Here is a 13,938-nt window from a genome sequence, read left to right as displayed (position 1 = left end):
TGAGAGTTGTGTCAGCACCTACCATTTTATAACATGCCATAAAGCAAATGATGAATTCACAATTTTAGAGACTAAAACTATGTTTAGTTCAGAAAGCTGGTAGAGTTGTTAAAGTCCACGCCAATTATAAAGCTGAGGCAAAAAATGAGCTAGAAAACCATTTTTGAGGCTATTCTAAAAACCAGCCTGCCCTGCTTGTAAGATTAAAAAAAAAATTTACTTATCTTTATAGTTGTGACTGGGAAACATAATACTGAGTTTTCTGTTACTAAGTGATGAGGCTTTTTCCTGAACCCTTAGAGGTCCAGCTAATGTAGCTGTTCTGGAAGCCAGCATTCTCCATCGCTTGGCCAAGAGCATCCCAGACTTTGGGGTCAGGATCAACTGAAGCATGGGGGCAGGCAGAGACCAAATCTCTCCTGGGACCATGAATAACTGACCAACAGGGTGAAGGAGGCTATGGATTATTACCCTTGTCCTAACAGTGACTAGCACCGAAGCCACACCAGAATTTGAGACCAATACACAATTCTCCTATGTCAGTCTAAAGCTAGACACGCTCAGACTGACTGGCACTGATGCCTGCACATCCAAGGCAACGTCTTTGCATTAGTGCATGCCATCGTCTGTCTTGAGCACATGCACACTGTCACTGTAGCCATTCCCCCTTCTAATTCCATTTTTTTTTAGCTCTTCTAATCAGCACTGTGCTTGAGAAGTGCTGACTACTGTAGTCACTAGAGCTAGAAATGCTCAAAGGAATCAGAGGATTCATTTCTGATAGATGAAAAAAGCCAACCACCCTAATTGTTATATATTAAAGGAACCATGAATTGAGCCTGTAACTGCTCTAGAGAGCTTTACACAGAAAAAAATCTTTAGAATCAGATGTTAAATCTTCTAATAAGGCCAGTTTTGTTAGGAACTATTCTTATATACCAAATCAACTGCCTCAGTGGTCAACCCTCCAAGCAACATTTGCTATGATACGTTCTAATATAAGAAATCAAAGGCAAAAGTTTTCAAAAGCCAGAGCACAGTGAGAGGGTCCTGAGTACTCCCGTTTTCCAGCATTGTCCCCAGCACATCCCACTGAGCTGCAGGCTGTTTGGTCTTCCACTTCTGACCCTGAAAGAGGCTCAGATAAAATCTGTCCCCAAAACCAGTTTAGCAAAATGTATGTATCAAACAGCCATTAGGAACTGCAGCCCCATTTTAGCAAAGTATTTAACTGTGCCTAATTTAAGAAGCTAGGATGTGTTCTGAAGACAGATGGACTTAATGCTTAAAGCACGTTAAATGCTTTGCTAAAATGGCATGACAAGGGGTTACCAGTGTCAAGTTTTAACAGAAGAAACATTCCCAGTATTCATTCCCAGGAACTATCACCTTTTATTTCATGCTGACTCATTTCTCTTCGCTTTTCCAGTTCTTTTCTATCGTAATTTAACCTCTTTAAACACATGATTCCATATTGCAAGCTTGTTCTGTTATTTAAAGAGAAAAATTTACAGAGTTAATAAAGATAATTTTGAAGATAGGAACATATATAGGATGTGTTTCCTGCACTTCACATGAGGTGTTTCATGGTGCTCATGTAGCAAATCTTGAGAACAGAGGAGAGAGCAAAAGGATTAAAAAAATTTCACAGATTTCAGGAATGAAATGGACAAAATCAAAATGAGTATGTTTGAATAAATGTTCTAGTGTAAGAAATCCAAAGCATTAAAAGTTGTCCTCAGAAAAGGTCAGCCCTTGTTTTGTCAAACCAGGCCTCAAAAAAAATTACAAATCAGACAGTTTAGTAAAAAGAAATCCACTTCTTGTCACATAAACATCATTCACCTTAAAGTCTAAATACCTTTATTGCCATATTTCCAGTTTAGCGTCCTGGCACATCCCTAGGTAACCCGAGCAAACTGTCAATTTGCTTGTACTGTTAACAGCTTTTATGTGCTACACAAAATAGCTTTGCATTATTATGAGATCTCAGGGCTTTGAATCTCAGTCTAACGTTTTCTGATACTTTAAACCACTTAAATTGTTACTATTTCTGTATTGTTAAGGGTTTATTGATATATTAATGGTTCCCCGCCCATTATGAAATTTGTCTGTACCACTATCTTGGTTTTGAGAGGCATAATTGCAATGCTATGACTAAACAAATCTCTCTCAATTCAGACTTCGGACAGTCAGCCCTCACTTTTGTGCGTGGTTTTCTGCACCAGAAGAACAGAAAGTGTTTTTATTTTGTGCACCCTGAGCACTACAGCAGACACATAAGCATTTTTATAGGTGTAGTCGTTATGCCAACCTACCGATGAAAACTATCCACCATTTTTAGGTGCACACGCAGATCTTTCTTTGTCAGGTGATCTAACATCCTCGCATCTACCAGGCATTCCATAAAGTAACTTCGGTACTGAGGTAAACCCAGACTGGGGAGCCATTCGTTACCTATCCATTCGTGGTTCATATCACCATAAGCCAGGGTCTACAGAGAAAAGAAAATAGAGAGAAGGAATAAATTCTTGAGTTTGTTCAAGGTTGCACCACAGATTAAAGACAGAATATGTCTGCTCTGTTCATTTCCTGTGAGACTTCCTATCTTAGAGAAATTCTATCTAAAAAATATAAATTCTGTTTTAACATTTAACATTGGAAGAGGGAGCCACTGTGAGATATTTGTTACTGATAGCAGTTTTACCCATTGTGTTTTGTTTTCTAACTTTGTAAATTTTAAGGATTTTTTTTTTCAGGTTTGAGTTTTAAATGCAAACTTGTTACACAATCAAAACGTGTGTGTTTCATAATCTTACTTGCTTTCAATTGACCTTCTAGAATATTCATGCCAGGCAAATCCTACAGTGAATCTGGTAATACAAACATGGCTCCAGGGAATCAACTGAGGTTTGTGTCACTGTTTAGTGGGAAATAGGATTTTCTAAATACTATCTAATGAAACTTTATGGTTACACACTTGTAGTCCTTTTGAGAGTAAAAGTTAATTTCAGTTGTTTGGCACTCAAGCTTACATTTTAATGAGACTTTTTCAGCTGTGAACAGCTTAAACCTAAGTGCATCATATGTAGAGCTCAATAAATTAATTGAGATAGGAGCAAACCAGCTTCCTCCTAGAAGCTAGAATTCAGGCTTCATTGTTCAGCTGAAATTTCAATAGGGTGAGGAAGAGAGCTATGAAAAAACATGCATATTGATCTATTTTTACACAAGTTGCACTATTAAGATACAAAATAGATTTTTACATCTCACTGTTGTCAATTATTTTGTACTACAAATCTTAACAGAACAGAGAACTCATAAAGTGCAAGGTTAACACTTCCTCAACAGATCATGCTCAGCTTTGAGCATCACTTTCGAGCCTAACTTTTTAGTTTTGCTTTTAATGCCATTCTATAAAAATGAATAACACAGTACAAGCCAGATATATTTTCTGTGGGAGAAAATATATTCCACTCATCTCTCATTCTTGTAAGATTTTGAAGAGAAAAGGAATGCCATCAGTAAAGATAGCAAGCTTGTGTAAAAATCGGTACATATTAGAAAGAAAGAAGTTTTAAAAAATTATCTAATTGGTAGTGTAACTAAATTAGACAAGACTGCAGACTGATACTTGGGTGTGATTTATACAATTGTTCTAAAAATTCAGAGTAATTTTAGAAAAGTTAGCTCTCAAACTCTTGACATATTTTATTATCCTATTCTCAAATACTTCTACTAGTTTTAAGTGGGAGGTAGAATATGTCTCTGGAATGTAGTAATTTTTTAATGAAAATTATTCACAGCATATGTACCTCGTTCTGCTTTGTCTAACAAACCTGCCCAGAGAACATATTCTTTGTATTAGAAGAACTCTAAAATACGTGTCATAATTCACCCATTGAGGTCCTGTCACAGTACAGTACTATATGCATATCGATGTAATCAATTATATTATTATTAACTTTCAGTTTAAAAAAATCACGTGAAAGGTCATACCTGAGCCCAACTGCCTTCTTCAGACTCTTTCTGTATTATGAGCAGGAACCAATTAGTAAAGCAGGTAAAAAGACAAAAAAAAAAGAGTTATAAAAATATGTGGTTTTCATATGTATGTTAATAGAAATGAAAAAATATACATAAAATGACCTGATAAAATAACTCCAATCAGTGGCAACTCCTGGGCTAAACTACCTGAAAAAGTACAAGACCAAACCCATAAAATCTTACTAGGGCAAATCTAGCTGAATTTTTACGGTATAAAATCATCATATCTCAGTGAAATTTTAAAGCATTATTTAAACAATTCACAGTTTCATAATCAAAACACAACCACTTACTTATAAATTGGGCGTTAGAGATGTCACTTTTTGTTTCTAGTTAGATTTTAAAATATTCACAACAAAAAGCTGTCTTCTTGAGAATGTATTGTAAAGGAGCTTTTTACATAACATTTTTTATGGCAAAACTGTATTTTTCTGGCTGGCCAGTTAAACAGGATCAAGTCTACTTCTTCAGTACTCAGTTCAGTGTTGTTATATTTGCATTTATCTTTATGAACAATAATAAAACTGGAAATTAACTCAGTTGTAAAAAAAAAAATATTGATGAGAATTGGCTTAATTAATGTTGATGATAAAACTTTAAATACTATAACACGCATAAACTTCTAAGAGATAAGTCTTTACTGCACCAAAATTTAGCTTCAGTAGCTCTCCCACCATTTATGGATTGGTTTGACTATGAAGTTTTCCAAATTGAAGATCGGTTTTTCAGAGATCTCATTGTAGGATTGTATCATGTTTTATAAGCACCTTTATAGAATTATTATACTGTAATGCCAAAACCCAAAACCTAAAATAACATGTTCCAAGTAAAAAAACCCAAGAAGTCAGAACTATTTTAGTATTTAGAGAGAGGTTTGACAAAAATCAATCAGTAAATTACACTCTCTATGCACCCAAAATTAAAAAGCAAGACACACCACTAATGAAAACATGAAGTTGTGTAATGCACCATTCTCAAGCCTTTCTTATTTCTTTCTGTGTCAGCATATATAAAAGTATATTTAGAGGAGGCATTAGGGAGTAGAGTACAGTGGAAATGTTGCACTCAAAACCGTGACAATTTCATTTCATTAAATGGTGTTTCACACTGGCACTGAAAGTATTATGTACTCGAATACTCCAATACTGGTTTTAGGGTCACACAATTTTTGTGATGGCAATACAGTTTGTAAATTCTTTTGCTGACAGGTTATGTAACTGTTCTTTAAATTCAATTTCATTACTCCCTGTGACTTTCTAATAGCATGCTTGGGAAGCATCCTACAGAAGATACAGCATTTGTGTTAAAGCAGATACAGCCCAATTCTTTTTTGGGCACTAAACCCATTTTAAATGGAAATGGAAAGACTAACCGTTTTAGCTGGAGCAGCAAGATTTTCCATTTCTTCATGGGTCACCCAAACATTGCCTGAGGGCTATGGACAAGGCCCGCAGGAAGGCAGGTGGGATCCACATTAGGTAAGCAGTGGTAAAGAAGAAAGGCAGCACCACTGTAAGTTAACAGCGCATAGCATCACCATCAGCACAACCACGTTCTTGCCTCTACCAAGCTGCAACTAGAGACAACTTTAGACAACTTGTTTTGTATCTTCCATTAGTGGATTCTGAACAGATGTGATGGAGTATTTCAACTAGAACTGATGGATGAAATCCGGCAGAGCACCGCCACAAAGGAAAGAATAATAATTAAAGCTACATTTCATAAACAACTGGCAAACACAACTTTTAGCTCACAGCTCTGTCTGGAGGTAAGCTTCAGTTCCCAAAGATTTTCCAGCCCAAATATTCTGCACACATCACATGCTCATATTGTAATCTAAATAATTATTATTTTCTCCATGTTTATGTGAATAAAAATGTCAAGAGAATTCACTTGTAAAACTATTTTTCCTCATCGTATTTTTTTCCATCAGATTATTACTAGGACAATGAGATGAGGCAGGGAGGGGGTGCAGGTGTCTGCTATGTTTTCTGGAGAGCTGAGGTAAATTAACTCCTTTGCTGAGAAAGAGGGGAGGCAGAAAGACTTGGGACTCAGAAATGCACATTCCAGGGCAGGACAGCTTTATGCTCACAGTTGCTCAGGGAGAATGAAAAAGAACAAGGCAAAAGCATTCCTAATAGTTTTAGCTTGAATGTAATGTTCTCTCACTTCATAAGTGTAAATACTTTTATGCTTTGAAATATGCTCTTATGTTTTTAAAATTGAAATTAATTTTGTGTAGTAATTCAACATTATTGAGTCTATTCTGCCTTACTTAAGTAAAATCCATTATGATTCATAGTATTACCATGGTTATGACACATAAAACTGTTCTCAGGGGAGAAAATATCAGATGTGGAAGTACAATATTTAAAGAACACTAGCAATATGAAGATAAAAGGCCAATCAACAGCAACATTAGAGCCCTGTTGCACAGTTGCTTATGTGGATCTGGTACCTCTCTAAGGTATCTGAATTCTAATTTCCACCAAATGGTTCTCCAGGAATTTCATGAAGACATGATATTACAAAGTATAAATATTATTATTATTATCTTTGTAGTAGAAATCTGAGCTACACTACAGGAGTAGAAGTCTATGTCCCTCACTTCTATGCTGTGTTTTCCACCTGATCAAGCCTCTTTTTTTTTTCCAACTCCATTGCTTCTTTCATAGCCATCATCATCACCATACCCCAGCATGAAACTCCTCTTTTGTTATCTTGCTTCTTTTTTTTCTCCTCATCCATTTGGCCTGTTTTTCTTCATTTTCAACTAAAAGGTGCTTTTTAGTCTATAGCATATTGATTCTTACTCTCCCCTATCCTCTTTCCTTGCTCTTTTTGATATATTCCCCTTTTCTTTCTGCCTTGTATCTGTTTCCTCTTTATTTGCTTCCCTCCTGTCTGCTGCCACTCTCTCTCCCTTGCTCACTGAATGCACACACTCTGCTTCTACCTTCCAGATGGCTCCCTTCACACCTCCAATCACTGCTTCTCTTAAAAGCATGAAGAGCCTAAAGCCAGCTGACTCAGATTAGATAACATTGGAAAGGGAGCAAAAAAGGGGAATAGGAGCAAGATTGAAAAGAGCCGTGTTCCTACACAGCTTCTCCGAACTCCTGCCTACCCTCCACCCCCCAAAAAAAATATAAAAAGAAAAACAAACAAACAAAAAAAGAGAAACACGATCTGATTAGGCTGGTACAGATGACTTGAAGGAAGAGAAAGGCAAAAATACAGGCAAAATTACAAACAAGATGCTTAATACTGATAATTTAAATAACATCAGGGATAATCAAAAGCATGACTTAAAAAAAATAAGAATATCTGATAAAGGAAAAACGTCAGCAATCAACAATCAATCAAGTGATGAACAGGCCGTTCTGAGTCCCTATTAGATCATTCCCATTGATTGTGAAGCATGTGTTACCATAGAGCCACTCTGGTATTACAGAAGTTTTCTGCAGACTCCTGCAGTGCGAATCGGGGAAGAAAACCTTAGCTGAACAGGACTCACTGTTCTGGATGTTGGAGGTGCTGATGGACTTGTCAGTGACACCATCTCCTGGATTGCTAATCGGAGTTTTAAGCGATGAAGAGGATTGCTGATTCCAATTTCTCTTTGAATCTCAGTATCCGACAAAGCAGACATAATAGCTCCGCTCTTCACGTTGGCACGGCAGGCAGCAACATACCAGGCTGGCATACCTAGCCACAGCTGCCGAGAGAAAGGACACACTTCATCCAAAGCACTGCTTCATTTCTCAAATGCAATGACAGTCATAGAATATCCCAAGCTGGAAGTGACCGATAAGAACCATCAAGTCCAGCCCCAAGAATCACACCATGTACCTGGGAGTGTTGTCCAAACACTTCTTAAACTCTGTCAGGCTTGGTGCTGTGACCACTATTAATCAATTAATTAATGACCAATATTAAATAATTAAATGAATCATCAGGACATCTACCAATCTGAATAAGCATGGTAACACAAATAAGCATGATCATCCCAGTCTTTAATAAAATAAAATTGCTTCAGAACCTTTGAAATCGCCATGGCTTCATGTGAATTCATTTTGTTGCTTTTACTGTAACCAGAACCTTAAAGCAAGGCATGCTTTGAAGTAGCTTTAGAGCTGTGTGCCTGCATCCCCTGGGCTACTCCTTTCCCAGGCTTTTAATGAGCAAGTAGTGGCACAAGTCACTCTTACTGCCCATTTGACAATCTTATTATATACAGAAAATAATTTAAGAGGAATTAAGTAATTTTTTCACTGTTGCACAAAAAATGATTTTTTTTCCCATATAAGTCCCCATGGTGTACTCATGGGGCACAGTTGTACACTTCTCAGCTTTTATTTTCTTACTAGAAATAAACCAAGCAAAGTTCAGACAACCAACCTAGCAGGGACAGAGCTTACAGTAAATCTGCGTACAGTCTGGTATAGTGTCACATCCTAGCTAGAAATACTGGTTAGAAGTTGCAGCAAAGTGTGAACTTTGTTACATCACCTGTGGATTTAGCAGATATGTACTTGCATGCTTTTCTTCTCCTTGTATTAAACTTATTAGCTCAGATCAGCAACAGCCCCAAGCTTCACCACTTTAGTCTTTCCTTGTAAGAGGTACACTCTGCTCTTAGCAGTCTTTCCTGGGACCTACTGAGTATGAATTATTCTTGATTTTCTCAGCTTTCTCATTTTGCAATGGCCCATTAATATGGCTGCCAGTATCTACAGCTCTTTTTCCCCAAAGGAGATAATTCCATATCACAGATACGGAATGTATCTGTGAGAAGTTTTTATCACAGTATGAAGTACATTATACTTAGCAAAGCCTGTGAGAAAAACATAAGCAATGAATGCCGTAATCACTGACATTTTAGGGATAATACAACAGAAAACAAAGATCTAGCTAGGTGCATCTCAAACAGGCCATCAGAATTAGCTGATTTCATTATTTTATTTTTTTAAATCTTAATAATGTCTTACTAAAAGAGGACATGAGGGCGAGGAAATGAGTCAAAATATGCCACCAGTAAATTCACCAACAAATCTGTAAAGCAGTGACAAACTGAAAGGGTTTTCATTTCATTTGACACAGAACAGGGGATCATTGAGTGGTCATTAAGAAATCATACCTCCTATGGGAAATATTTCCTTAAAAAACAGCTGTTAGCTCCCTTTTATGTCACCTAGAAAACAGACTTGACTGTCATATTCCAAAAGAGCTCAGTCAAGCTTTTCTGTGCTGAGTCCTGATGCATCAAAGAGTTTGAGAAATGAGTGCATTGTGTTTCAAAAAGTCCTTCCCACTGATGGGATTAGCCACTACCCTCCATCCAATGATAGTCTGAACCTTAAAAACATGATCTAATTCCAAAAAACTATAACAAAATATAAAGTTTCATGAAAGCAAAAAAAAAAAAGAAAACAAAAATTATCTACATAACAACTATCTGCACTTAAACAAAGGGCCATGAGAAAACTATGCATAGCTTTAAAATGTATTTCAAAATCTAATTTATTACGACATTAATTTTTTTCATATATACACTTGAAAAGCAGAAAAGCATAAATACTGTGAGTTATTCACCCTGCAGAAACAGATTCAAATGTTTGCTGCTCATCAGGTAAATTAGTTCTTCAAAAAATAAGTAAATTCTTCAGCAAATAGCTGTCTCTATCAGAAAATAATGTTATGTTAACTGTAAAAAGAGGACACAGTAATTGTTCTAGACAGAGAACTCAGATATCAAGATTGATATACTTTTTCTGAATTAATTAAGAAAACCCCAAATTCTTAAAATATATCTAAACTATGTTTGTGCTACATATAAGCAACCAGAAGAAATACTAAGGCTGAAAAGTTAAGCCCTGAAAAGTTTGAAAATTTCACAACTGTGATCACATATACTTCTTAAATTTGAGCCTTTGTCTTCTTTAATATTTATTTCATTCTTTAGTCAAAGTGTCACATATAAAATTTTTCCTCAGAAGAGTATGAAATGCACAGCGTCCATCTGCTGACTGCATGCACTGATGCTCATTGAATAAACACAGTACTTCTGTCCTCCCATCTTTTTATCATCAGTATTCAATCTCCATTGAATACTGCAACATAAACTTCCTCATGTGTTCTCCTGTGCCACTGGCATCATATTTCCCAAGAAATTCCCCTCGATTTCTCTTTACAGCCCCTCTCTGAGACAGTGGGAAGCATATCTTATTTTTCAGCTACAAATCAAGGCAAAATTATGAGGATTTAACTTGTCAAAAACTAATTCAAATTGTGAACTGCCCCAAATGACACCAAGGGCAGATCTTTCTTGGTATGTAGACATGTATAGACTTTTCTATGTTCACTTTTGCAGCAAATCAGCTTTTACTGTAACACTGAATATATTCTGATATTCAGTATATCTGGTTACAGAGCTCCCAAAGTCCTATGAAAAAGTCAAGTAGCAGCCAAATTAAGTATTGTTCCACATTAACATAGATATTTTTGGGGAAGAAAGATATCATCCCATTTTCCAAATCTATGCAAATGCTTAAACTGGCTTTCTGCAGTTTTCATTTCATCTTTTTTGTTAGGTACCTTTCAGTGTGAAGCAGAAATTTTGAAGAATTAGCTGCTTTCATTTCTCATCTTTCATTTATTCACTAACATATTCCTGTTAAAGCTTTGGAGAGGGATTTTTTTTCAACTGAAGGGAAAAACTCTACAAAGTCTATCTGATGATCAGTGGAGGATACCTACAGCAGAGAGGAGAAAAGGCAGGAATATGTAGAAATGCTTGATATAGCAAGGAATAGACACTTGTTCCTTGAGCCAACGAAGAGCTTGTATCACCACTGAAGTGTTACAACCTTGCCACATAGAAGTGACTGTGTATTTGTATAAGAACTTTCTTACTTTCTGCCTTCTGCTCCCCTCAGCATCTGTGTAAGTATTTTTTGAATAGTTCCTTCATCTAAAACATTAATTGATTTTTGTCAAAATTGAGGACAGTTCTGCTGAATGTTTTTTCTGGATGGGTTCCAAAAACTATCCATTTAGTCCCCCCAAAATTTCAGGTTCGAGTACATTTCCTGTCCTCATACCACTGTGGAATCCTGTCCTACTTTTTTCAGCTGTAGTCTCTGATACACACCATGGGTAAGGAGGAGACTGTAACAGTCTCTTTTAAAATTTATGAGGACAAGCATACAGAAGTAGTCTACAAACATGACTCACATTTCCAAGTTATGGCCAACACTTACCTCCAGCCACGCAACCACTGTTGGCCCATCCCACTGTGCAAAAGGCAAACCTTTTCTCCGAGCTTCTTCCAGAAGTTCATGTCTAAAAATAGATCAAAAAATGTTAAATATGTGGAGGTATGTGTAGGGACATGCCTTTTTGTTAAGAGTAACAACAGTGAAGCATAATGACAGGCATAAAAAAGCATAGAACACACCAGTGAACAATACAGCTCCTTCCCCTGCTGAATGCACTCCTTAATCCATTCCCATATCTTCCTTTTTTTTCCCCAACATCCTTTTAAACAGTTAACATACAAAAGGTGAGGTTTCTGTTTCTTCTTAGCCAAAGCAATAAAGAATTGATATACTCTATATTAAATGATAACCCATATAAAAAAAGACATTAGGGAAGAGAAAACTGAGGGATTTCTCCTGAGTCTAACTTAGCTCTGGGAAGGCCCAGAATTGGCATCTTCTAGACCTGAAATAAGCATGAATGTAATGCAGATAAATCTGAGAGATGTCTGTGTTTGAAACACTGAACCAGCTAGACAAGCTATGCACAATGCTAGAGCCTCTGGAGTACAACTATTCTGCACCTGAAATACACCATCTGTGGCTATTTAAGAGTTGATTGTATCTTTAATAGTTCCATGTTTGGATTTTTTAATTATTGATTACATATAAAAGAAATCTACATGGTTTACTGATGTATATATTTTTATAGAATTGATATAGTTTTTCGATTTTATACATATACCTAGATATATTTCTATTGAGTTGATCAGCTACCAATCCAACTTCCACATCTGCAGTTTTTCTGGACTACAATCAGTGTGTACATAAAACATCATTCTCAAAGCTTAAAATATACTTTTAATACGGCAGTATTAAATATCTGGTATAGTTATGTACAGACTATTCAGCCAGACTATCAGGAAAATGCTCTATATTTAAAACATTCAACTATTTCACCATTTTTAATCCTGGAAAAGGAGTAGAGAATCCACTGTGGTGATGGCATAGAAAAAGTAGTCCTTCAAAACTCTTTTTTTTCTAGTATTTAACAACATGTTTTCAGCTGCCTCCTACTGAGTGAAACACAAAAGAATGCTCTCAGTAACAAGCTGTAGTGAAAAACAAATTAGACAGTGACTATGCTAATGTAGTATTAAAATCTGCTTACATTCCCACATTACAAGAAAATCTTGGAATTATAGCTTCAATTTTGCTCTGTTCTCCTTTATTACTACAGTCTTTGTGGTTCAGTTATCCCTTGGCAATTCTTCACTGCCTTAGCAGCCTTTCAAATATATGCACTACAAAATCACAGCAGATAAAAGCAATGGAGTGATGTTACTTACAAGAAGTAGTCTTTTGGGAATTTTTGCACCACTAAGGGGCCAGACTGAGAAAATTTGGCTTTAGCAGAAAATGAAACTCAAACAAGCAATTTTGTATACAGGTTTAAATCTCTGTCTGAATATTAATAGTAGGAAAGCTACTTTACTTTCTGTGTTTTTGCTTTAGTAATATGTAACATCACAAATACTTGGCAGTGTTACTGAAGTTGATCTAGCCTCTCCTCCCACACATCCTTTAAAGTATAACTTACCCTTTGTAATTTAGATATCCCAAGACACTCTAGAACTATCCTTGTTTTCTTTGAAAGCATAACCCTCAGTAAAATGAGCAGTTGCTCTCTGGGTACACAAACACCATGTTAACTTCAGCAGCTGATGGAGGTTCAGAAACCTCATATTCCCAAGGAGACAAGTAATGAAGGCCAATAGAAACATATTCACCTGCCTGCATAGGAGAGCAGGAGAGAATTAAGGCATGGCCAGACTTGACCACAACCCAGCTACCTGTGGATGAGGTATTTGAGTTGCAGCCTTCTCTCAGAGTTGGTTCTTCAGGGTGCTACAGCAGTGCTGTACCTCCCTAAGATACCACAACAAGGCTGCACAACTCCTGTTGCTACCCGCTCTGTGAGCTTGCATGGCCATCCTTAGCGAGAGGCAAACTTTCAGGAATGCCCCTTCCTCACCTGGTCACTCTCAGTATCCCATGGCAGAGCATACACTCCACAAAACCCTGTGCAATGCACTCCTTCCCCAGAGCCAGCCCAAGCCCAGGGAGCAGCCCATGCTAGTGTCCCAGGGAGATACCATCCTTGGAGGAACCTGATCCCAGATTTTTCTTTACATGGGCTATTCTCTTCATTTATCCCAGCTGAAAGAGCAGGGCTGGCTAATGGGCTAAGTAAAGAAGGAGATAATGGCTTTGAGGGTCACTGACCTTCCTTGCTTGTGTTGTCTCCTGCTTTAAGCAGGAGAGCAGCAGCACCTGGTCAACAAGGAGATAGGGAGGAAGTTTTGGCCTTTTTCTTTGATTTGCTGTTAAACCTCTGTGTGGCCTCAAGAACTGAGATGCCATCAGAGGCATTGGCACTTTAAGGTCTCACTTCCATGAAAAACTTGATTACTTTATACTGGAATTGCAAAGCACATATTTCTGGGGAGTCTTCTGTGATTTTGCAACATTTGAACCAGCCTGAGGCTTGTTGTCGAGGCTTAGAATTATTCCAGTGATACTCAAACCAATACACTCTTCCAAGGAAAGCACCTCTGCTGCTTTGGAG

The 13,938-nt window shown here is 37.0% G+C and overlaps 1 protein-coding gene across 17 annotated transcripts in view; it reads right to left on the bottom strand.

Moving 5' to 3' along the window:
* The window catches only part of PPFIA2 (PTPRF interacting protein alpha 2), a 318,848-nt gene that overhangs the window by 8,072 nt on the left and 296,838 nt on the right, over positions 1 to 13,938 (bottom strand). For all 17 annotated transcript variants that reach the window (XM_027653930.1, XM_027653957.1, XM_027653936.1 and 14 more), the window contains 6 exons: positions 11,313 to 11,394; positions 7,568 to 7,768; positions 5,420 to 5,482; positions 4,000 to 4,029; positions 2,319 to 2,494; positions 1,390 to 1,487 (listed from right to left, as the gene is read on the bottom strand). In XM_027653930.1, coding sequence (XP_027509731.1) covers positions 1,390 to 1,487; positions 2,319 to 2,494; positions 4,000 to 4,029; positions 5,420 to 5,482; positions 7,568 to 7,768; positions 11,313 to 11,394 — 650 coding nt within the window. The remainder of the gene's footprint in view (positions 1 to 1,389; positions 1,488 to 2,318; positions 2,495 to 3,999; positions 4,030 to 5,419; positions 5,483 to 7,567; positions 7,769 to 11,312; positions 11,395 to 13,938) is intronic.

Source organism: Corapipo altera, unplaced genomic scaffold (assembly GCF_003945725.1).
Source record: "Corapipo altera isolate COAL_440 unplaced genomic scaffold, ASM394572v1 1, whole genome shotgun sequence".
NCBI classification, from domain to species: Eukaryota; Metazoa; Chordata; class Aves; order Passeriformes; family Pipridae; genus Corapipo; species Corapipo altera.
Note: the sequence above shows the minus strand (reverse complement) of the source record. Positions and strands in the feature narration are given on the sequence as shown.